The sequence below is a fragment of the Tachysurus fulvidraco genome, chromosome 4 (assembly GCF_022655615.1).
Source record: "Tachysurus fulvidraco isolate hzauxx_2018 chromosome 4, HZAU_PFXX_2.0, whole genome shotgun sequence".
Lineage (NCBI taxonomy): Eukaryota > Metazoa > Chordata > Actinopteri > Siluriformes > Bagridae > Tachysurus > Tachysurus fulvidraco.
The window spans coordinates 7,580,827-7,606,538 of record NC_062521.1 but is presented as its reverse complement, the minus strand read 5'-3'; the positions used below and the strand labels follow the sequence as shown (position 1 = coordinate 7,606,538).

The 25,712-nt window shown below is 38.4% G+C and overlaps 1 protein-coding gene across 5 annotated transcripts; it reads left to right on the top strand.

The window, feature by feature from the left end:
* The first annotated feature begins 522 nt into the window (after positions 1-522).
* Positions 523-23,018, top strand: LOC113655409 (fibulin-7). Of its 5 annotated transcripts, none has more exons than XM_047812963.1 (10): positions 523-1,403; positions 1,805-1,930; positions 7,408-7,570; positions 8,376-8,440; positions 8,536-8,712; positions 13,046-13,174; positions 13,451-13,588; positions 15,787-15,921; positions 18,127-18,265; positions 21,051-23,018. In XM_047812963.1, exons 2-10 carry the CDS (start codon positions 1,894-1,896, stop codon positions 21,424-21,426), a joined length of 1,359 nt encoding a protein of 452 aa, XP_047668919.1. In that variant the 5' UTR covers positions 523-1,403; positions 1,805-1,893; the 3' UTR covers positions 21,427-23,018. The 5 variants fall into 5 exon arrangements, with proteins under 5 accessions (XP_047668919.1, XP_047668918.1, XP_027021727.1 ...); XM_047812962.1 differs by having other exon boundaries at positions 13,043-13,174; XM_027165926.2 differs by lacking the exons at positions 1,805-1,930; positions 8,376-8,440 and having other exon boundaries at positions 524-1,403; positions 13,043-13,174.
* The last annotated feature ends 2,694 nt before the right edge of the window (positions 23,019-25,712 follow it).

Here is a 25,712-nt window from a genome sequence, read left to right as displayed (position 1 = left end):
GCATGGACAGCCCACTTCACCACACAAATCACCCCACAGATATTTAATGATATTCAGGTCTGGGGACTGGGATGGCCATTCCAGAATATTGTACATGTTCCTTTGCATAAATGCCCGAGTAGATTTTGAGCAGTGTTTTGGGTCGTTGTCTTGTTGAAATATCCATCCCCGGCGTATCTTCAACTTTGTGACGGATTCCTCAACATTATTCTCAAGAATCTGCTGATATTGAGTGGAATCCATGCGACCCTCAACTTTAACCAGATTCCCAGTACCGGCACTGGCCACACAGCCCCACAGCATGATGGAACCTCCACCAAATTTTACTGTGGGTAGCAAGTGTTTTTCTTGGAATGCTGTGTTCTTTTGCCACCATGCATAACGTCCCTTGTTATGACCAAATAACTCAATCTTTGTTTCATCACTCCACAGCACTTTATTCCAAAATGAAGCTGGCTTGTCCAAATGTGCGTTTGCATACCTTAAGCGACTCCGTTTGTGGCGTGTGTGCAGAAAAGGCTTCTTTCGCATCGCTCTCCCGTACAGCTTCACCTTGTGCAAAGTGCGCTGAATTGCACAGTGACACCATCTGCAGCAAGTTGATGTTGTAGGTCTTTGGAGGTGGTCTGTGGGCTGTTTTTGACCATTCTAAACATCTTTCACCTTTGCTTCACCAATATTTTACGTGGCCTGCCACTTCTGGCCTTAACAAGAACTGTGCCTGTGGTTTTCCATTTCCTCACTATGTTCCTCACACTGACCGCTTATATCTCTGCAATAACTTTTTGTAGATCAAAATGAAATTGCTAATCCAAACACCCAAATATTTATCATTTAAAAAATCATGGAAATTGTCAGGTGTTCCTAAACTTTTGCATATGACTGTATATTTACTTTGTTACCTTTTTATGGAAAAGTGCGCTAAAGGCTCTCTCTCTCTCTCTCTCTCTCTCTCTCTCTCTCTCTCTCTCTCTCTCTCTGTGCGTGCACGTGTGCGTGTGAGCGCGCGCGCGCGTGTGTGTTAAAGGACCAGTCCTGCACAGTGCTGAAACTTCAAAAGCAGGTCGTCTCTCCATCGCCATTAAGCAAGCGAGTGGCTGCTGTTCCTCCGTTTGATAAAAGAACATCTGCACATCAGCTGGAAACCAAGCAAAAACAAAACACGAGCACTGTGTGAGGCTGTGGGTTTACAGTGCTTTGACACTTTGGACTCGACAAGAGCTCAGGCTGTGGATTTACAGTCCTTTGGCACTTTGGACTCGAAAACACCCGAAGTCCTTCATCTTAAGCCGGGACAAGATCTCAGGCTGTGGATTTGGGAGAATATGAGTCTCTCTCATCAGTACCGTGCTGTTCTCTTTCTGTCACTGTTGGCTTTACATAGCTGTAATGACGGGATGCAGGTCAGTGAAACAGCAGTGAAACAGCTGTGTGTGTGTGTGTGTGTGTGTGTGTGTGTGTGTGTGTGTGTGTGTGTGTGTGTGTGTGTGTGTGTGTGTGTGTGTGTGTGTGTGTGTGTGAAAATACTTTAGTTACACTTTTTTATCACCAGAGTTGTATGTCAATAATCAGAATCATAATTAATCATTAATTCTAATTGATTAAATAACGGTACTGATCTTAAATGTTTCTTATACCAATGATCCTTACAAGTGTTTTATTAGAAGTCTAATAGAAGTCTGTAGTGTTTGCAAAAACACTTTTTTTAATAACAGCTAGAACCTGTTGGCTAATTACTTTTAAGGTTTCTTATCAGGTTCTTTAGGAGTTTATTTGATAACGAATGGTTCTTCACCTCCCTTAGGAATCCTTTCTGAACCTTCAAAGCGTTTAAGTGAAGTCACCAACATTTTTTTTTTTAAACCACTATCATGGGGTTCAACTAAATTCTTCATGAGATCACCGGAGCAACAGCCAAGACATCTCAAGGGTTGTACCTTTATTTAAAGAGTGTAAGCTAGTTATAATTTGGTGGCAGTGATTCTAGAGTCTTGATTGGAGTTTCCTGATTTGTACTGGTGAGCTTTTTTAGGATAAGTGTCTAAGCTTGTCTAAGTTTTACCTATGAGAAAAGATTTCATTAGTATTACACATTCCTCACTCACCTTTTTTTTTTTTTTTTTTTTTTTTTTTTGAACGTAATAGCTTGTAAAGTATATAAAGCCTGTTTGGAAAAAAGACAAGTACCAAACCTAATATCATTAGATGAAGTGTTTAGATAAAGATGTACATTGTGTTTTTAACCATTAGCCATTGTAATTGTTAATTCCAAATAGACAATAATCTCTCTCTCTCTCTCTCTGTCTATGTCTCTCTCTCTCTCGCCTACACACACACTGCACATTAGTCACATCATGTCTTTCAGTCATTTGTTATGAAACTATAACTAAGGAGTTGTCTAATTGTTGCCGGTATACTTAGAATTTCTAAACTATCTCTCTGTATATAAATCATGTGGTGATAAGGGTGTAAAATGAAGTCGTTTTAGCATTTGCTTTGGCTAAGTGAACATCCTGCAAGATTTTGAAATTCCAAATGTTGGTCACAGACTGTAAATGCCACTCTTTTCTATTTTTATAACGGTAATGAAACATTGTAATTCGAAGCCGATGCATTCCCTTCCTCTGTGTCTTCCTGCCATGAAAAATATACAAGAGACCAACTTTTTCTCCTGAAGACATCTGCGCAACAGCTTTTGGCTGAGCTATCACCCATCCCTGGTAGAGAGAAAAAGAGGTGAGAGAAAGGAACTTATGATACCCCGAACTCCACATACATAGTGTGGGGTGGAATCTCCAACCCAGGTGGCATGAGGCAAACATGCATACAAATACTAATAACAATATTAATACTCTTACCTTTTGTGTCAACCCATACTGATAATCATCCTTTAAAAACTAATAAGCGTAAAAATGGTTACGCTTTAAACTCTTTCACACAAAATCGCTTACATTGTAATGGTAAGAAATATAATAAAATCAGTACTAACCATGTTTTTAAAAATATATTATTTTAAAAGGACATTATTTACATTTACATTATTTACTGTCCAGTGTCACCCAGTTCCCTTCTGAGCCTGGTTCCTCTCAAGGTTTCTTCCTCATATCATCTCAGGGAGTTTTTCCTTGCCACCGTCGCCTCCGGCTTGCTCATTAGGGATAAGGATAGATATATAGTATTTTAAATTTTAAATTAATATTTTTAAATTAATTTTAAATTTTAATTGTACTTATTTATTTATTTTTATCCTTATATTTTTCTTCTTCTCATTATTATATATTTATTTCTTTTTCTCTCTCTTCTGTTTCCATACTTCTGTAAAGCTGCTTTGAGACAATGGGAAATTGTTAAAAGTGCTATACAAATAAATTTAATTGAATTGCATTGAATATATTTTATCTGGGGGGCACAGTGGCTTAGTGGTTAGCACGTTCGCCTCACACCTCCAGTGTTGGGGGTTTGATTCCCGCCTCCGCCTTGTGTGTGTGGAGTTTGCATGTTCTCCCCGTGCCTCAGGGGTTTCCTCCGGGTACTCCAGTTTCCTCCCCCGGTCCAAAGACATGCATGGTAGGTTGATTGGCATCTCTGGAAAATTGTCCGTAATGTGTGTGAGTGAATGAGAGTGTGTGTGTGTGCCCTGCGATGGGTTGGCACTCCGTCCAGGGTGTATCCTGCCTTGATGCCCAAAGACGCCTGAGAAGTGACCTGAGAAGTTCGGATAAGCGGTAGAAAATGAATGAATGAATCTGTTAAATATGTACACTATATTGCCAAAAGTTTGTGAAGGAATGGGTCGCTCTCAGGGCTCAGTGAATTCAAGCGTGGTATTTGTAATAGGTTGCCACCTGTGCAATAAGTCCATTAGTGAAATTTCCTCACTACTAAATATTCCAACGTTTAACTGTTAGTTGTATTATAACAAAGTGGAAGCAATTTGGAACAATAGAAACTTTTTTAGGGCCCCTTAGTTCCTTGGCCCCTTAGTTCCAGTTAAAGGAACTCTTAACCCTTCAGTATACCAAGACGTTTTTGACAGTTTCATGCTCCCAACCTTGTGGGAACAGTTTGGGGATGGCCTCTTCCTGTTCCAACATGACTGCACACCAGTGCACAAACCAAGGTCCATAAAGACATGGATGAGCCAGTTTGGTGTGGATAAACTTGACTGGCCTGCAAAGATGCCCCTTTGAGTGCTGGTTCAGAGCCTATTTTAAAATCTGTTCGTTCTTTTTTGACACCCAAAGCACTGGCTCTGAACCAGAAAAAGTGGTTCTTAAGTAGCACCAAAACATTGCTTTGTCTAGGTTCTTAAAAGGCTCGACATTGGAACCAAATTTGAACCAGCACTAGCACTAGCTTTGAACTAGTACCCGATTCTTTCTGGTGGAAAGGAGGCAGGAGTCCTGACCTCAACCCGATAGAACACCTTTTAGATAAATTAGTATGGAGACTGTGAGCCAACATTAGTGCCTGACCTCACAAATGCATTACCAAAGGAATGGTCAAAAATTTCCATAAACGTACTCCAAGACCTTGAGGAAAGCCTTCCCACAAGAGCTGAAGTTATTATCACTGCAAAGGTTGGGCCATATTAAACTCCATATTAAACCCTACAAAAAATGGGATGCCATTAAATTTCATGCGCATGTAAAGGCCCAAAACCTTTGGCAATATAGTGTATATATAACATATGCATTTTATCCAGTCTAAGATTTTCTCTCTCTCTCTCTCTCTCTCTCTCTCTCTCTCTCTCTCTCTCTCTCTCTCTCTCTCTCTCTCTCTCTCTCTCTCTCTCCTGCCTGATCCTAACAGTCTCCTACAGCCTCTACAGCTATGGGTCCCTTCACCCTCCTGACATTACCGATTTATGCCAATACTTCTTCTGCTTGGAGCTTCTGCAATTACAACCTGTCTCTTGTGGTGCTGTGAATGGTCCCACACAAATACCCTAAATCTTTACATTTTACATTTGTTTTAGTGGATAATGTCACCTGGATAGTGTAGATTTTCAGTTAAACTACTGCTGTAATTATAAAGTCATTCCTGTGCTGATCCCATACTGTAAGTCATAGTATTTACAATCTACTCGTGCGCTAGTGTCATTTCAGTACATTTCTTGTATACAGTACTCCAAGCATACTTTAATGATTTAGAATCTAACTATCCAGTGTCATCTAGAAGAATGTAATCGTGTTCCAAGTCTACATGTCGGTTGTTGCAGTATAATTGTGCCAAACTTTTGGTCTGACATGTTTTTATTTATAAGGGGAAACTGGTATCAGTTCTAACTCAGTATTGGAATTAAACATGACATCTTGAATTCTGTGAACAAAGATTAGTTTGTTGTTTAGAGTGAGTGGTGTGTGTGTGTGTGTGTGTGTGTGTGTGTGTGTGTGTGTGTGTGTGTGTGTGTGTGTGTGTGTGTGTGTGTGTGTGTGTGTTTGTGTATACACCCATAGACTTTGCAAGCCTCGACCAGCCAGAGAATATTTTATTGAACTTTCCAAAAGGATTTAATTATGCTTTCTTGAAAATAGCCTGAAGACATTTTTTTCTCTAGTGCCAGCTAGACTACTAGCGTAGCAAGCATTGTCATTTAGCTAATAGGGAAATTATTTTTGTAGAACAGATGATCTCACCTTGAATTACAAATGTTCTTTAGAAGCTAATAAACATTCAGAACTGGTTTATTTCTGCAGACAGTTTTATGTTCTCCATGCAATGCAACATTTGTTTTTAAATCTAGTATGTAATTGTGTTTGTGGTTTATTATAATATGCTGTATGGTTTTCACATTCACACATTTTTATGAAAAAAACTGTACGATCATTTTAAACTTTTATACTTTATTTTTTTGTATATAACGAACATTCATGTAATTTCATTAGTTTAAATGGGTGAAGAAATATTTGTCCTTCAGCTAAAAGCATTTTAAGTTAAAAATGAGACATTTTCTCAAAGCATTAAAATGAAGGTACTTCTATTCAGTTAAATTTTATTTGTATTGCACTTTTAACAACAGACATTCTCTCAGCATAAATAATAAAATAAAAGTACAGGATAAAAAATAAAAGGTTTATCCCAAATGAATGGATATCTGGGTACAGCAAGTTTATTTAATTTGTTTTTCAGTGTATATTTACTATGTATGTCAAGGAAATAGCTCAAGCTGTATCGAAAATATGTGAAAAATAAATATTCTGATAATTTTTTTTTAACTCATTACAACTAACCGTAACTGGTTCAGCCAAATCTTCCACAGAACTAGGTCACTGTGGTGAATAAAATGTCTGCACTATTATACGCTTAAAACCTAGTAAACTTATAAAAAAGAAAAACAATTCGTTAAAAAAATAAAGAAAGCTGTTGTTTTTGTTAGTTAAAGTTTATAAAATTGTAAAATACCCAGTTGTATGACAGAAATATACCAGTCAAATGTGCTGATCATCTGGTTTTCAGAATCTATTATTAAAAATTTTCATGCCAGCTAAAAATAACTGTAGCTAACTTAAAGTTAAATTAGTTCAGCAGTCCATGTTAGTCTAGATAAATGAACTAAACTAAATTACAATGTGGTAACAAAAGCTGCTTTGTGAAGTTAAAATGCTATACAAAACGAATTGTATTGAACTCTGATCCTAATACACTAATATTCTAATAAATAGTCAAAAATAATAAATAAGTAATACATGCTATGTGCACCACAATTATTCCTGTCTCCTGTGGAAGGATCACATCTCTGAGGTTATGAGGTTTAATTCTCGATGTATGGAGTTTTCATGTTAGGGGTTTCTCCTGGGTACTTCCCTTCCAGTCTCTCCCCTAAGGACACTGCAAGTCTAAGGACAGGTGTTGCAGACTGTTTGTCATGTCTAAATTGTTTGTAGTGTGTGAATATATTTGTGATTAAGCCCCGCGATGGACTTGACATAATGTCAGACACTCTCAGGTTATTATTAGTACAGGCTTAGTGTTTAGCATGTTTGCCTCACACTTGTTTGATTTTTACCATGTGTGTGAAGTTTGTATGTTCTCCCCGGGTGTTTCCTCTGGGTACTCCAGTTTTCTCCCCCAGACCAAAGACATGTGTTGTAGGCTGATTGGCATCTTTACATTTTCAGGCTCATTAAGTTAAACCTAAACATGGGGCAAACACTGTCAGCCTGCCCTCGTTCTTCTTTTAATCCGTAGGATCCATTTTAGATAGGAATCATTCACATCTGGATGAAATCAGTCATATGGGTTTTAGGTTACACAGCTGAAAAATACTTTATTGGGACTTAGTGTGGTTTTGCCACAGCCTCCAAATCATCAGGATGCCTTTAATTAAGCTATTGGCTTTGGCGCAAAGGGCAACCTGTGGATTATCTGTTTTTGATAATATTTTTGTGGTTTTTAATATCTCAGGGCTGCATAGACAAGCAGAGGGTGATTGGTGTGCTTCGCCAGATGGAGAAATTTTTAAAGGGACAGGAGATCAGGTTTACAGAAGGTCTTCGTATAATGAAATCCAAACTTACCAACCTTCAGAACTCTGTGTCCAAGTTTCCACAAGCAGACCAATCTTCACGTATGTATGCAGTGTTAATGTGCATGCTATTGATTTGATTGTTTGGGTATAGGATTAACAAATTGAAAATGTGAAGTCATCTATACATAATTTTTTAGTGCTCAAAATCTTTTGTATATTTATGAAATCATTTATTTCCTTACGGTGTTTAAATGTTTAAATTACTGACATGCCCCAACTCAGAAACTCAAAGCTTAAAGTAAATCTTGAGTTTTCCCACATGATCTATAGCACTATGCCTTAAAAAACTGGAAAACTCTGAAAAATTAAGTCATTTTTTCATTCACTACTTATAACAACACACAGCGATCTTTTGTCTGTTGTCATCCAGTAAGCAGGATAGCTGTGTTTCAAAAAAGATCTTTTCCCGAATCAAGAAACTTTCATAGTTTGTGGGTTTGTTACATTGCAGAAAAGTCAGACAACTCTGATGAACACGCAGAATCTGAAACTGTTAGAAAACTGGAAAGCACACAATAGTTCCATTAAGTTGAACTTGTTTCTTCTCTATAGCTCCAAATTTTCATGACAAATTTTGGAGACAGAAAAATTAAACAAAGTTAATCCATTGTCTTCACTACTTATGGACTTATCTTCAGGTTGAGTTTACTCCCATTTTTAATACAGCAAGTGAACCATCTTGAAATGACAGTGTGTAAGCAAAAAGGACATACTTGAAGAAGTGCTATTATAATAACTGCTTGATATTTTGAGAACATTTTCTTTTAATTTTGCTGAATAATGATAATTTGATTATCATTATTTTCAAAATGGTTTTCAATTTAATTCTTATTTTTGTAAATAGCCCTGCAGAAATATACAGCTCTGGGACCAGCTTTTTTGTTTCGCCTAAAAATACAGAGAAAACAGGTATAAAGAGAAGTGTACATCATTACCTTTTCCGATCTTGTATTCCTGTATTCCCATCTTCCTTTTACTTTCTTCTTTGTCCTTTGTCTTTATAGCCTCATCCATGTGTCCTGCTCTAGCAGCCCCAACACACGGGAAGAAATTTGGCTCCAAGTACCTTGTTGGACATGAAGTGCACTTCATGTGTTCTTCAGGTTATCATTTGGTGGGCTCGGCAACCCGAGTGTGCCAGGAAAACGGCAGCTGGAGCGGAGCTGGTGCACACTGTAAAGGTCTGTACTCATATGACCTCATTCTATATGATATTAGAACATTTTTGGAAATTAAAGTGTATTAATCTGCAAAAATTATTACCAGAATCACACACAATATTCGGACTTGACTGCTGATTTTGCATTCCCACATATTGCACAAGAATTATAACACAGTTGCTCTGCACATCCTTTCAGAGGCAGCCAGACATTTCTCTTAAGTGGTTATGATGTTTTCCTACTGATCAGAAGGTCATGTGCTCAAATCCAGGGAGAACCAAGCAGCCACCATAAGGGTCCCTAAGGAAGGTCCATAACCCTCAACTGCTCAGTTTTATAAATGAGATAAATATAAATTGCACTGAATAAGGTCATCTCCCAATCGCTATTAATTATGACGCCTGTACAATTTTTATACACGCACTACAACTACAACATATACAACTGCTCATCACACATGTCTAACATACAGTTCTAAACCTGCAATATTCTTTGTGCAGTTTAATCTATACAAGAGATCTGTAAATATTTTGGAGAGTTATGTATATTCACTATCTGTGAGGTTTTTGCACACTTTAAATCTTGTGCTGCACTTGTGTTAAGTCCTAGCTTGTGTTGTGGCTGTAATAAAGTGCTCTGCCAGAGATCCTTTGAGAATTGAAATCTTTGTAACATGCTAAATTGAGGCAGGATTCAAGAAACAAAATCAGCTTGTTGTTTATTCAAGCCAATCTAACATAGTCAAAGTTCATGGCAGCACTCAAAACACAGGTCGGCAACATCAAACAAGATTAATCCTAGTTATAAACAAGAGCACAGATATCAGTCAAAACATAGAAAGTAGTCAGACTAATTAAGAACTAAATAGAGAACACCTGGAAACACAGAGGACAGAGCAGAGCCTAGACTCAAATCAAACCAACGACGTCCCAAATGACACAAGACATATGTACTCGAACATATAGTGTATGAATTTAAGTGGGGTCATATGTTCTGAATAAAATGGAACATTAAGGGAATTATAAAAGTTAATGGATGCTGCCAGCTTTAACAAAAATATGGTGAATTTTTACAATGTTAAAAAATAACAAATATAAAAGATATCTTGTCCAACACAGTGTTGTCAACCATCTTGAAATTTTCTTCTCATCCAGTGTTAGTGGCTTGGTCGCAAAGCTGTGGGTGTTGAGCGCATAAAGTGTCCGACATTCCACACTTTGCTTTTTTTGTAAAACATTTCGTCATCTGGGCATTTTTTATTGTGAACGGACTACTTATACTATTTCTACTACAAAATGGCATTAAACAGTGTATATGTATGTAGGACACACCTTCAGTTAGAACAGAAATTTGTGCGCCTAGTATCTTTGCTTTTTGTTCGTTCGTTCATTAAGTATCTTTGCTTTTTTGTTCATTGGATAAAGCATCAGAACATATCACATTTCTGCAGCTCTACAGTTGTGACTTTTGGCTGCCTTGTAGCTCAGTTTAAGCAGCTCACCTTTACAAAAAAAATGCATGGTATGTTTGTTTCATTTCCTGCACTTGGATCTATTCAGGGTAGAATTTTCATTTCACTTGAACTGCACAAGTGTTTGCTTGAAACAGGACCAAGAACACCTCAGTCAGATATAGTCCGTTTACGGCATCGGTGGAATTCCGAAACCAGCCTTTCTAAACAATGACTGTGAATCCCAGTAGTAAAGAAGACTCACACTGATATAGCCAAGACTGAGAAGAAAGAGTCATTCTTTACAGTGGATTGAGTTGCTTAGCTGAACTGAATGAAACGCTCATTACTGTGGCATTAAATGTCCTGAAAACAGAACAACCCTGCACTCATATTCCTGTCTGAGTCTTTCTCTTTTACATGCCAAAGCTGTTGTTGGCAGGGTCACTGTAAAAAGAGCAGGCCCCAAAGCTCCTGTTTCAGCCAAGACTATAGAGACCCCATTGCCCATGTACCGTGCACCAGAAAATCCCATTGGGTAGAGATAAATGGAAGAGTTGACTCAAAAATGATAATTATTGCCATAAAAACCTTAATGAAAGATTCATTTCTGATGTTGTCGTGCTCCCCACCTGCTTTCAGTCCCATTCAAATTTTTATGTGAAATATCCCTTTAAATCCCCTCACACATTTCATTAAATCGGGATCCAGGTTTGATGGCAGGAAAGTATTCGAAGTATGCTATTGATGGCTTACTTGAGTGCTACAGCTGGCAACAGTATCAGACATTCCAAATGGTACAAGCGCCTAGAGCATATAAACCCACTAGGGCTGAAAGTTTGCAAGAGATTACATTATTGTAGAAAAATCAAAAAATATTTCAAAACTAATCAACCAAAAACCTCTGGGGGTCAGGCAAAAAAATTCTTTGTCCTTATAATCATATTTCTAGCGCTGTATTGCTAGAAGTATCTAAAGAGATTAGAAACAACTTTTTATATTTGCTAATGCTTGTATCTGAAAGCACAACAGAAGAATTAGAAACAATCCCAGAAAGCAAAACTGTGAAATCCACTCTCTGTTACGACATCTTTCTTTCTCTCTAACATATTACATGAACGATATTAAACCAAATCCGACTATGAAAATGGCAAATGCATTTAATTCTAGTTTTGAGTGACACATGCATTTACTTGTAGGAATAAGACATTGCTAAAAGCTAACAGTTGCAGTCTTGCAATATAGCAGTGTTAGAGAATACAGTTCTCAGAGAATCAGAAACCAAGCTCCCAAGTGGGGCTTATCTATCTATCTATCTATCTATCTATCTATCTATCTATCTATCTATCTATCTATCTATCTATCTATCTATCTATCTATCTATCTATCTATTATCTGTCTGTCTGCCTATCTATCTATCTATCTATCTATCTATCTATCTATCTATCTATCTATCTGTCTGTCTGTCTGTCTGTCTGTCTGTCTGTCTGTCTGTCTGTCTGTCTATCTATCTATCTATCTATCTATCTATCTATCTATCTATCTATCTATCTATCTTATTAGGAAAATTAAACAAATAGTGTAAATAGTGGGTAGGACCTCCTGTTGCTCTCAAAACAGCTTAATGTTTTCATGCCATTAAATTTCTTGTCCATATTGACATGACTGCATAACAATTTCTGCATTGCATTTTTCAGGTGCATTTTCATGCTTTGAATCTCTTGTTCTCCCACATCCCAAAGGTGTTCTATTGGATAGCCAGTGACCGAAGAACACTGTGCTTTAAAACATGGTGCATTATCATGCTGGAAGCAGCTGTTAGAAGATGGGTAAACTGTGGCTATTAAGGGATGCAATAATAGGCCGAAAAGTGTGCCAAGGCAAAATTCCCAACCCGGACCAGTTTCAGCCAATTCTATTAGGGTGGGATGGTACAAATTATAGGTGGGCGATCAATGGTAGTGCCCCCATTCCAACAAACTCCATGGATTTATTTGCTGCCAAATTCTGACCCTATAATCCATGAGCCTCATCAGAAATCTTTTTTTTTTTTATAAATTCAGTTTTCGATTGTCTTGTTTTGGTGAGTCCGTGCCTACTTTGTCCTTTAGTGTTGTAGCATACTGTATCCTCTTAAAGTTTCGACCAGTTGAGCATTCTGAGATGCTTTTCTGCTCACCACAATTGTACAGAATGCTTATCTGAGTTACTGTAGCATTTCTGTCAGCTCAAAGCAGACTGGTCATTCTTTGTTGATTTCTCTTATCAAAAAGGTTTTTCTGTCTATAAAACTGTCACTTACTGGATGTTTTCACTTAATTGAGAAATTGGAAATTTTTACTATTCTCCAAAGTCCTAATTGTGTAGCACTTTGGTCACTTCTGTTGTTTTTAAATGTACTGTAGACATAAAAGTAAATTAAGAGTTGACTTTCAAAATATCATTAAAATTAGAATATAATGTGGCAAACACAGACAAGCGGACTGATACGTCCCAGTTTATTTATATTGCACATGACTGCAGGAAGAACTTTCTTCAGACTTTCCTTTCCTTTCTGCAGACTTTCCTTCAGACTTTCCTTTGCTTTATAGCATTTTTCACATTCCATAAAAACTCGCTGTACATTCCTGTGTAACACTATAGCAGTCAAACTGAAAGGTGCATCAACAGTGTTTCATCCTTTCATTGCTTTGGACCATTACCACATTTTCAGTGTGGCTTCAGTTTAAATCAAATTTTTCGTTTGAATCTACTTAAACAGTGAATGATGGGTTATCTATTTCAAAGATTTCTTTAGCTGTGAAAGATTATGAGCTGCTCATTACACCTCTCAGTCTGTGTCGCTTTCTGTCTTTATCTCCAGAGAGAGAGAAAAAACTCACTGCTCTTGTCTTTTATTAGTAGCAGGTTATAGTCATTGTGCCAGTAACCCATGCTTGAATGGTGGCACTTGCACTGAGGGGGTCAACCAGTACAAGTGTTCATGTCCTCACAACTGGAGCGGGAGCCGCTGTCAACAGCAGACTCAAACAGGTTTTTTTGCCTAGTCTACACTATTGTCCTTGATCAATGTTATTATCCTTTTATCTTTATTATCTTTAGTGATTAACATGTTTGCCTGTGTGTATGAAGTGTGCATGTTTGCATGCTTTGGAGTTCCGTCTTCAGGGTATTCCAGTTTCGTCTTGCATGTCTGTGATTTTGTGCGTTAATCTAACTGACTATGTTTATATGTGTGTGCATGTATTTGTCTGTGTGTATGAGCCAGTGCATCATCCCTAATCTCCTCACCTCACCTCTCACGTTCAGCCCCTCCGGAGTGGAGCGTAGTGAATAATCCGGAATTTAGTCGCAAACCTCGCTGCACTAAAGTGGACCAAGCTCAGCACTGCAGTTGTGAAGCAGGCTTTCATATGAGCGGCACCTCTCACAGCAGCATCTGCCAGGGTACGCTTCTCCTCTTTTCCTCTCAGGTTTTTACATGCTGTCAAGTATGTGATATGCAAAATGCATACATCTTTAGAAATAAAGAAGCAAAGATTGCCATAGGTAAGTAGAATAACAAGTACAGAGCAATGCACTAATGCACACGTCATCATGAACAACAGAACAAGAATAGCAAGAGCAAGAGCATCAGGATAGAAAAAGACGACATATCTGGCTGCAAATGAGACTGCTGTAGATACAGTAAGCAAGGAGAAAAAGAAGGTCTTCAGTGTAGAGGTCTGCTCAGGTCTAAAAAAAATTACCGACCCGAAGTGACCCGAATCACTTTTTACCCGAACCCGACGTGCATAATTTTTTTTTTTAAAGAAAGACCCCACCCGAGACAAACCCGAAAAAATTAGACCCAAGTCCTACCCGTCGGCAATTTTTTTTAACCCGACTGGACCCGAATGTTGCGTAACTCTACACTAAAGTAACCACTACAGCGTGGATTCAAAATTGATTGATAGGTCTGTTTCAACGAAAATTAGCTTATTGCCAGCCACACGTCGCCAGCCACATGTCGCAAACGGTCTTGGTAAACAGAGGACAGGTTGGAAAAGGACTCGAGCTGATGCACACAAATTAGATACAGTAGTTCGGGTCTTCTCGGGTCCGTTCGGTAAAAACACATTTATTTTAAATTACCCGAGACCTGATGCCGCTATTATTATACCCAACCCATGTCCGAGGCACACGTGAAAATTTAGACCCGAACCCGCTCGGGTCGGACCTCGGGTTTTTGGATCTAAGTGGACCGGTGAAGACCTCTAGTTCAGTGTGAAAATTATCTTTCTTAGATTAGATTACTTTAGATTAGAAGATAAAACATTCCAAATTTATGTTCCTGGTTCACACCAAAAAGTGTAATTATAAATCTTTTCTGTTCTATAACTTACGGTCAAAACGTTCACTTGTGTAACCAATCATTCTATCTTTAACATGAAATCTATCTTGCTGAAGTTATTAAATGTTCAGTGATGGAGACTTGATTGCAAACCTGTTCCTGGCACTTGCAGCCCAAAGCCATCTTCATGGTTTCTAAATGGAATTATCCACAGTAATCTCATGTATTTCCTGGATGTCAATGTGAATCATGATCAGCCTCTAAGAAAAGAGACTCCAACATCCAACAAGTAGGGCATCAGGATGGATCAGGCAGATCTGGAGAGCGGAAGGGGTTAGGATCACTAGTATCTCCAAAGTAGCAGAAACAGCTCCTCTTTAAATGTGCATGTAACAAGAAACAAGCTGAACTAACAGCAAGTAATAGGTGTTTAGATGGCAGTCAGATGCAGTTCCAGGTCTGGAGAACCAAAAGATTACCCCACTGCTGTGCTCCCTCTATTGGTTTCCGTTAGCTGCATGCATCAGTTTCAAAACACAAAAACGTACCAGCTCTATCTTACCTCAAAGCTCTTGCATTACACCTCGCTCCCTCAGAGCTACTAGCACTGTACAGTAGGTATACAACAAGACTCTTTTCTGTTCTGGCACCGAGATTGTAGAACGAACTTCCCTAGATGTCCATACAACTGCAAACTACAGACACTTTGAAAAACCCACCCTGAACAGAGTTTTAGGTTGATGGTATCCTAAGTCTGTAACCTAGGGAACCAGTGTTGATGTATTCATTGATGGAGACTTAAAAGCACTGTTGTACTTTGCTCTGGATAAGGGCGTCTGCCAAATGGCGTAAATGTAAATGTTATCATTCATAGCCTTAAGAATCTCTGCAGTCCTCCGAAAGACTCCTTATTCCGTTGTCTGTCATCCTGTAAGCACTACAATGTTTTTTTTTACAGGGCAAGATCACTGTGCTGAGGCTAACTGAAAAGGGCTTCAGGCACAGTTATAAGAAAGTGAATTAGATTATGGTGAATTCAGTAAAAATATACAGTTTTCATTGTTGAGACAAATTGTACATGCCTATCAAAGTGGGCAAAAGTATGTGTAATGGTTTGAGCATTTTCACTACAGTTGAATTTTTCTTTTTGTTTGTATGGGAAATGCACTTTTCAAGGCCCATTTAACTCTGTTTGTGTGTGTGTGTGTTTGTGTGTGTGTATATGTATGTTTCTTTGTCATCCATCTCTCACCTACTTTCCAGCCTTCAGGGTGAAAACCTTTTGACCGTTTTATCATCCGTCTTTGTGCAGATGTGAACGAGTGCGAGGTTTACAAAATGGACAGCGGATTACTGTGTGCTCACATGTGTGTGAACATTCCAGGCTCGTACCGCTGCTCCTGCCCCAGTGGCTACAAGCTTCTTGCGAACAGCAGGAGCTGTGAGGGTAAGTGACATGGAGTTTGTGTATAAAATTCAGCAGTGTTTATTATGAAGGAGAAGCGGTGTTCAATGCTATTGTTAGTCGCTGTACCAACTTGCATCAAGTTTAGCTTCTCTTAGCTTTGTTGTGGCACTAGACACACTAGTCACCAATGCTTGCTGTCATTCACCAGAATTCACTAGCTCTCTAATCTTATAAGTGAAAAGGGTCTTTATGGGCTCACATCGAGCTTTAAATGACGCATACAAATAATTTGTACTTGTGGTGTGATACAGCTGCCATGAAGTGGTGCCTGGTTTGTATTTGGTGCAACTGTTCACAATCTTGCCTGTGTACTTTGTGTGCATCTGGGAGGGATTAAAACTGAGAACAAAACCAGTCAGTGTTAAAAGTCTTTACTTAGTATAGTAATAAGTATGAAATTTGGGTCAGAATGCTAGTTTGTTTAGTAAACTTAGATACAGTACGTATAGGGGAAAATAGGACTCTAATGAAACTAATGTACAGTAGCTAGAATAGTTAAAAAGTCTACAATAACATTTACACTTTTGTTTCATTTAAGTGTGTTTTGATTGTAAACGTTAGTAACGTTCTAAAATAAAAGCAAACAAAAGTCAGTGCAATATTTCTAATGTCAATTAGTAAAATATATATAAAACAAAAGAGCTCACATTCCCATATGAACTCGCAAACTCCTGACACGCACATTATGGTTTGCAGAAATACAATTGCCCTAATACCCTAATAGACTAATGCACAACATGACTAGCAGTGACAGACCTACAATAGTGGGAAAACGTGGAGTGGTGTAATTTTTCAGTCTCGCTCAGTGGCGGCTGATGTTCAGAGATTTAAAGCATACGGGTGGGGGGAGGGGATAGATAGATAGATAGATAGATAGATAGATAGATAGATAGATAGATAGATAGATAGATAGATAGATAGATAGATAGATAGATAGATAGATAGATAGATAGATAGATAGATAGATAGATTGAGTGAGTGATTGATTGATTGATTGATTGATTGATTGATTGATTCCAGTTGCTCATTCATCCATACATCTATCTATTGTATGAATTATGAATTGTTTATCATACACAGGGTAAAAGGGAGCCTAGACTCCATCTCACTGGGTAAAGTGCCAACCCAGCATAGGGCACAATAACACACAATATGAAAAATTTAGAGCAGCCAATCAAACTGGAGCACCTGGAGGAAACCCTTAAAGCACAGGAAGAACATACAAATTCCACACACACGGGAGAGGTGGGAATTAAACCTCCACCTACCGTTGTCCAGGGTGTCCCCTAAATTGTGACCCAAGTCCCCTGGGATAGACCCCAGGGTCCCTGTCACATTGTGTAAAAAGTGGGATGGATGGAGGGATACAGTAACTCCTGTCCTCTCATTCTGCATTTTCTGACTGAACATTGGTGGATTCAGACCAAAGTGAGAGGTACATGATCCTCAGATAAGTCCTCTTAAAATGCCTCCTTACTGTCATGATTACTGAGTATATGCAGTTGGAGAAAACGCTTTGAGCAAATTCTTGTTGCTGATGCATTGCAATAGAGGTATTTCTCTAACTGCAAAATGTTCAGGATTATACCTTCTGTTATTTACAAGCACAGGTATAAACATTTTGCTTGCCGAGTTGTTGTTGCAGAGGTGAATTCAGCCTATCTATAAAGTACCTTTAAAGGCTTTTCACACTTAACCTCAGGTTATAATCATTACAAAAACCCCACTTTTAGCCCTGAGTAGAGGAACATTGCACACTTGTATTTTAGACAATCGCTGTGGTGCTAAATGTGTACAATCTGTAAGAATGTGGGGTTAGTATGTTACAGCTAGCATTAATAGGAGCAAAGAGGAAGAGTTATATGTTCAGAAAAAAGGTCCAGTGTGATATTACGAATAAAGAAAATCCAGGATTTACCCAGAATTTACAATGATCCAGAAATAACCAGCTGAATTGTGAAACTGTGGGCTGTGAATCCTGCAGGTTGACGTGTGAGAATGAAAGAGTTTGACATGGTGTCTGCTTTAATGAGCTTCACCTAGCTCAGTTCATCATGGATGTTTTGTTAAACCTGTTCCTTACCACATGACCCTTCTTCTTATTCTTTCCTCATGCAAAACTCTTTTCGCTGGTTCTCTCTTTCTTTTTCTCTCCTTCCTCCTCACATGCCTGTGCTGCTCCAGATGTGGACGAGTGTCTTACCCAACAGCATAACTGCAGCCGTGGCACCACCTGTGTCAACACCGGAGGAGGCTTCCGGTGTGTAAATCCCGAGTGCCCACACTTGCACGGAAATATCAGCTACGTCAAGACGTCACCTCTGTGAGTCAATGCATACACACTTAACTGAAATGAACAGAAAGACCAGAATGCACATTGTTTTATTGTTATTTTTACCTTTCTAATACTTCAGGATGGGCATCTGCATCAACAACAACAGGACAGGAGCTACAGTAGGGTCCAAAAAACTCTGAGACCTCATTGAAATTCCTTTTTTTTTGTTTGTTTTAATATTTAACTGTAAATAATCTATATTAGTGGCTTAGTGGTTAGCACGTTCGCCTCACACCTCCAGGGTTGGGGGTTCGATTCCCGTCTCTGCCTTGTGTGTGTGGAGTTTGCATGTTCTCCCGGTAGCTCGAGGGTTTCCTCCTTGTACTCCGGTTTCCTCCCCCAGTCTAAAGACATGCATGGTAGATTGATTGGCATCTCTGGAAAATTGTCCGTAGTGTGTGATTGCGTAAGTGAATGAGAGTATGTGTGGGTGGGGTTGGCACTCCGTCCAGGGTGTATCCTGCCTTGATGCCCGATGACGCCTGAGATAAGCACAGGCTCCCCGTGACCCAAGAAGTTCGTATAAGCGATAGAAAATGAATGAATAATCTATACTATATATATATATATATATATATATATATATATATATATATATATATATATATATATATATACACTTTTGTGTTCCAGTAAGATTTTAATCATAAACTCACCAGTTTTTTAGATATCAATTTTGATGACATGACAAAAAGCTCAAACCCACAAAACATTTAACATGGTTCACAAATGGCCAAAACACAAAAGAGCATGTTAAAAAAAATCAAAACTGTTTTTACTAATTTAGCTAGTTTTTAACTAATTTATTGGAAAAAAAATACTGGATGAGGACATGGGATTGATCAGCTCTCCCCGCATCCCTATAGGCATCCTGAATTTGGACATTTAATTTCCCTGTGCTTTGAGAAAACATTATACATTATTATATACACATTATATAATCCCTATGGAGGACCATAGGCAGGCGGCCAGCAGCTCCTTGCAGCCTGTTATCGTCAGCACTTCTTTTCACACTTCTCAGTTCACGGCACTCACTTCCGGTTTTGACGGCAATCTTGGATTTTACTTTATGGCGGCGGCCATTTAATGAGACCAGGCACTATATAAAGATGCTGCTTATACATAGTTCTTGCCCGATGGTCTTCTGAGTCTGCCTTGTGCTCCTGTTAAGTCATCCCACCATTTTTCATAGTCCTGCTCTGCCTGGCTTTGTTTCTGCCTGTTCCTGGTCCCTGATTCTGCCTGCCCTGTGATACTTCTGGCTGGTTTGACCCTGCCTGTTTTTCTAGTTGCTGTTTCCTGCCTGGTCTGTACTGCTCAGTTTTTGGTTTTGGATTTTTGGACTTTTTATTGCCCTGTTTTCTGCCTGCCCTATAATGCCTTGATTGCCTGTGTTTTTCATTATTGGACTGTCTGTAATATCGAACTGTGCATCCCCTGTTTTAAGCCAGCTAATATTAAAGACTCTTGATTTGAAATCTGGTCTGTGTCTTGCATTTGGGTCCTTGCCTGCCATTCCTGACAGTTATGAAGATGAAAATTAAGTTAACTACAATTAGCCAAAAAATTAAAATCAATGGTGCATTTGGAGCACACGTTTTGCTTATACTTTTCTTTTTAAGTTAAAAAGAATATGCAGCAAAAAGATTCTAACAGTCCCTTGGGTTGGGAGAGAATGATTAGATCATTCCATGGGAGGCAGACCTAGGACATCCCAAAGGAAACTTTATTTTTGGCTCATATGCAAGTTTAGCTTTTCAGCTGCTTTTTAATTGATGGTGCACACTCACATAACTGTGAATGACACTGGACTGGATCTCATGTTCCCTTTTAAGCGAGATCAATTAATGGGCTGGAGACATAAAAAAAATGACTATAATTGCCAGCCAGGTCCAGGAACTGTCTCGCCTCCACAATGGCACAGCTCTTGGGCAGGCAGCAATCGTTACTGTCATATCACTTTGAGTACACACCTGCCTATGGCCCAAGCAGAAACTGTACTATTTGCACCTAATTGATCAATTAGTTAACCGTTGCCAAATGTTGACACTGCATAAACTACTCTAATGTCCATACAAAATATGACTGACCTGACTGCTTTGGCAACTAAAACAGATCTGAAGCAGTCACTTTGGGACTCTTTTATTCTTATATCAATCCCTTGAGCCTTGAGCTCACCCCAAATCACCTGATTTTTAATCCTCAACTAGATGGTCAGGATGACAGCTTACCACCACCCATGAGGCTGTGTGTTTGTGGTGCTACATCAGAATTGTTTGACCAGGTAGAGGAAAGAACACATTGGAAAACTCCACCTGCAGCCTTTATGATTTGGGATGGAGAGGGATGGTAACCCTTCCAATTTTTTTAAAAGAAATAATACAAAGAAAGAATAGGAAATGTTCAAAATCTTATATAGAATAATCAATATTCAGCACAAATAAATAAAGAATATGTTCAGATGATTTGACTTGAGTCATCAACAGCTCGCATGCAGCAACAAATTCAAAGAAATGTTAGAATTTGTGTAAATATTATTTAAGACATTATTTTTTTACTTAAGATATTACTGATTTCCATTAGATATCACATATGAGAGCTCTGGATACAAGTGGGAGTATTATTTTTAAAGTCAGCAGTTCAAAATAATAGTATAAAACATGCAAAGGGTTAAAGATACTGAGATTCCACTTAAATGTTAATTAACCTCCATTAACCTTCGTCATTAGTTATGCCCTCTAATCATTAGTTATGTGCTTATATCTCTTTGCAGTCAATGTGAGAGGAACCCCTGCTCCATGACAAGCCGCACCTGTCATCTGGCTGCAAAAACAGTTTCTTATCATTACCTTTCTTTGCCTTCAAACCTCCCAACCCCAGCTACGTTGTTCCGTATGGCCACAGCGACTGCTCCTGGCAGACCAGGACCTGACAGCCTGCGATTCAGCATTGTGGAGGGAGGAGAAGCTCGAGGTATGTTTCTCATGCAGCGATCAGACCGGCAGACCGGCGAGCTGATCCTTGTCCAGCCACTGCTCGGGCCACAGGAGCTCAGCGTGGACGTGGAAATGGCTGAGTACTTGGATCGCACCTTCCAGGCCAAACACCTCGCCCGGGTCCATGTGATCATATCTCCTTATAAATTCTGATGAGGAGGAAGCAGTTCTACAGGCGAGCTTTTGACCTTTCAGTTCTGTTTTGAAACTGGATTGATGCTAGTACGAGGATTTTTTATCTAAACTGAAACGTGATGACCCAAAACAATTAATCTTTTTACATAAGAACCTGTCACTGTACTTTCAACTGGCTTTAAAAACCAAGCAGTAAAACTTTAAAATGTCCAACTAAAAAAAAAATCTCAGTTCTCAAATTTTTTTACCTGTTATCTGTGTATCAGTTTGTCAGTTATTTTTATATTTTTTTAGGTTTTCTTCAGAATAATTTGGAACTTTGATCATGATCATTTTTTTTAATAAAAAGAAGTAACATATAAACAGGCCAGTGTCAACCTACTTGATTTTAATTATGTACTGTATGTTACTCGACAGTCCTTACTGAGCACTTTATTAGGAACACGATACTAGTACAGTGTAGTCCTTTGGGCTCAGCTTCGGTTCTTCATGGCATGGATTCCACAAGATGTTTGATATTCATCTCCATGTTGACATGACTACATCAGGGAATTTCTGTAGATATTTCAGGTGCACTTTCATGATGTGAATCTCCCATTCTACCACATCCCAAAGGTGTTCTACTGGATTAAGATTCGGTGAGTGAAGAACACTGAACTCATTGTCATGTTCATGAATCCAGTCTGAGACTCCTGCTTTAAGACATGGTGCATTATCATGCTGGAAGCAACTATCAGAACACGTTAAATTGATGGCATGAAGAGATCCATTAATGGGCCCAAAAGTGTGCCAAGACACTGTACCGAAACATCAGACAGGTTGGCTCCATGGATTCATGCTGTGGGCAACACCTTCTGACTCTATCATCTGTGAACCTCAGCAGAAATCCAGATTCATCAGTTCTTGGCTGACAGAAGTGAAGTCCAACATGATCTTCTTCTGTTGTAGCACATCTGCCTCAAGGTTCAGTGTGTTGAAATGCTTTTCTACTCACCACAATTGTACGAAGGAGTTATCTGAGTTATTGTAGCACTTCTGTCTTCTCAAACCTCTATGAACATTCTCTTCTGATCTCTCTTATCAACAAGGAGATCCTATCTGCAGAACTGCCACTGACTAAATGTTTTTTCTTTACTGCACCATTTTGAGTAAACTCTAGACAGTGCTTTATGTTAGAATCACAGGAGATCAGCACTTATATAAATACTCAGATATGTCTGTCTGGCACTAACATCATGCCATGGTAAAAATCACTAAGATCAGATTTTTCCCTCATTCTAAGATTGATGTCAACATTACCCCAAACTGCTGGCCTGTATCTAATGATTTGACACATGAAGATTGGCTGCTTAGATGAATGCATGAATGGTGCAGTGAACGTTCAGCTCTTCCTAATAAAATGCTCAGTGAGTGCAGGCTATTCAGTAAAAACAGCACTCAATGGACTGGAAAATGTATCCTGAATGAAAAGATTCTTTTATTCAATTGTTGTTCCACTAATCCTGATTAAGTGGTTAAGTGTCTGGACATGTAGTATATACATAACCACCTTTCTGTATCTATGCATAATAAGCTGGGTATCTTTAAATAAATTAATCTTCTTTCATGCATATTCTTTTCAAATACCAGGAGCAGCAACAGGCAGAAAAATGAAAGAATATACTTCAGCATGTTTAGTAATGATCTGTTTTAAGAAGTATGGGGGAAAAAGGAAAAAAAGGAAAGTAAACCAACTTGCTGTCTCATTCACTCACTCACACACTCATCTGTAGTGTAATAATATGAGCAGATCAAAGTTACCACACATTTCCAGAAGGACATTTGGACCAAGTGCCTAGGCCTCAAAATGGCACAGAGCTCTAATCTTCAGACCCCAGCTGCATAATTATTAGGAATGACGTATTTGAGACTTTCTGTTTGATCTGCACATGGTTTTAAATCTTATGTTCCAGGGTTTGTGTTCCATACGGTCAGGGTCTCTCGAGAAATAGTACAGTAAATGTATTAGAATTCCCCTGAGCCATGGCTTTAATTGCATCATGACTTAATTTTGCACATTGCTTACTACATATAGTAAATACAGTATACCCGATGCTGATGTTTTTGATCAAATTGATGAAACCAGTGGCAGCTTGTTGATGGGGGACTTTTGTCTAAGATCGGCTTAGTAAATATCAATCTTCATAAAGTCAGTGTTTACAACTTCTGTTGAAATATTAATTCCTTAACTCTTATTCTTTCTTGTGACTCTATGAACATTTACACTGAGTGCTATTTTCGCCTTTCTATCAGTACTCTGGTGCAGGAGGAATGGATTATTTATTTTACTGCTGCAAGTCTGATATAAAATTAGTCAAGAGACTGTTGGCTTTCAGTGTGAGACTTCTGTTTTTCCCTTTTTTGGTTAACCCAAAAGAATTATAGTGGTTTAAGATAACACCTTTGAACCTTTGAATTTTAGACTATATATATATAAAGTTTTGCTCAGTGGTGGTTGATGTCTCATATGAAATATTTTATATATATATATATATATATATATATATATATATATATATATATATATATATATATATATATATAAATAAAAATAAATAATAATAGTCTTTTTATGTGTGGTTTTTGATATGTAGTTCGGCTAGAATTTTTTGCTAAAACTCTAGTTTATGATATTAATTTGAACAAATGTACATGCTGAAGCTTCTAGATCCTATGATTTTGTGTGGTCAAGTCCCACCTGTCTTATCACCTTACTTCTAAAATTCACCAGCGAGAAGCTTGTAGCATGATAGCTTAGTTAATTTTGCTTGATGCTATGTCATTATTAATGTCGTCCCACTCCACGAAGGTCTACAGTCACCACTCGCTGCTGGTTGAAAACATTATCAAAACAAACTACTATCCTGACTGAGTGTAAAGGAGATTTGAGCCAGCTCAGTTCTCACACCTGGCTATAAATCATCAATGGCAAGACAGCCAAGTAATGGGCTGCTAGAGGACTCAGTTCATAACACACTCTTCAACACCTGCGAGTTACACCAACTACAAAGTGCAGGTCTGCCAAGCATGGCAAGGGTGAACAGGTCACCATTTAAAGAACACAGCAGGCTAAACATGGCCAGGACTAAAGGTCATGGAGGCAAGAATTTATGTTTGGGTGATTCATGTCCAGCGATGGAGCTCAGAGCTGCATATGTCTTTGAACATTACTTTGTCTGTGCGTTGCATAAAATCATTATTTTTTAAAATAAATACATTAACTGAAATATTACCAGAATAGTTATTTGACTTCATAACAGCTGGGTTTTCCCCTGTTGTTTTGGTTGTACCATTAGGCCCCCTTGTGGCTAACATGATCAGGCGAAACACTGGAAACGAGCAAGTACCAATTCTGAAGATCATTTTTCCTCTAGAAATATTCTGAGAAATATTCTAGAAATTTCCCTATAGTCAAACTTTAAATGTTTAAGCTAACTGGAAATCAACACAAGGATCTAAAAGTAACTCATAAGGAAGTTACTCAAGTACATGTTGTATCATTGAAGTGATCACTGAAGATTTCAGTAGGAAGGAATTAGTGTTAAGTTTGCAGGGAACTCAGAAATGACGCTGACTCGTTGCTTTCTCAGGAGTTCTCGGTTGCTTAATCCCACTCAATTACAAACTGAAATAGAAATGACATTATTTGCATTTACATCATTTACCTTCCAGTGCCACCCAAATGAGGATGGATTTCACTTGAGTCTGGTCTACCAACTGTGAACAAACAGTCTAGACCTCTCTAATGCTCTTGTGCACAAATTTCAACAGCTACACTCCAAATTGTAGTGGAAAACCTTTCCATAAATGTGGAGAGAAATTGCACAAGGATTTGGAAAGGTATATCTAGTCAAGTCAAAGCAAGAAGCTTTTATTTTTATTTCAACCATATATAGCTGACGCAGTACATAGTGTAATTACACAACGTTCCTCCAGGACTATGGTTCTACAGTACATATAACAACATAGAGCTAAGGACTGAAAGTAAGTTGTCCTAGCTACATAAAGTGCAACATGTGAAGCCTAGTGGAAACAGTGCAAGACGAAAGACTACAGGGCCAAAAACACGAGATAGTGTCGACCAGTGTGCATACCGTAAACATTGTACAAAAAAGGATTGTAAACACAAGGTTCTTGCAAACAAATATACACTTCTGTTAAAGCAACAATTGGGTGAGATACTGAAATGTGGTGTGCAAAAGAACAATTTTAATGAATGTGCAAAACAGCGACTGAGTGAATGTGTGTATGTTTATGTTTATTCG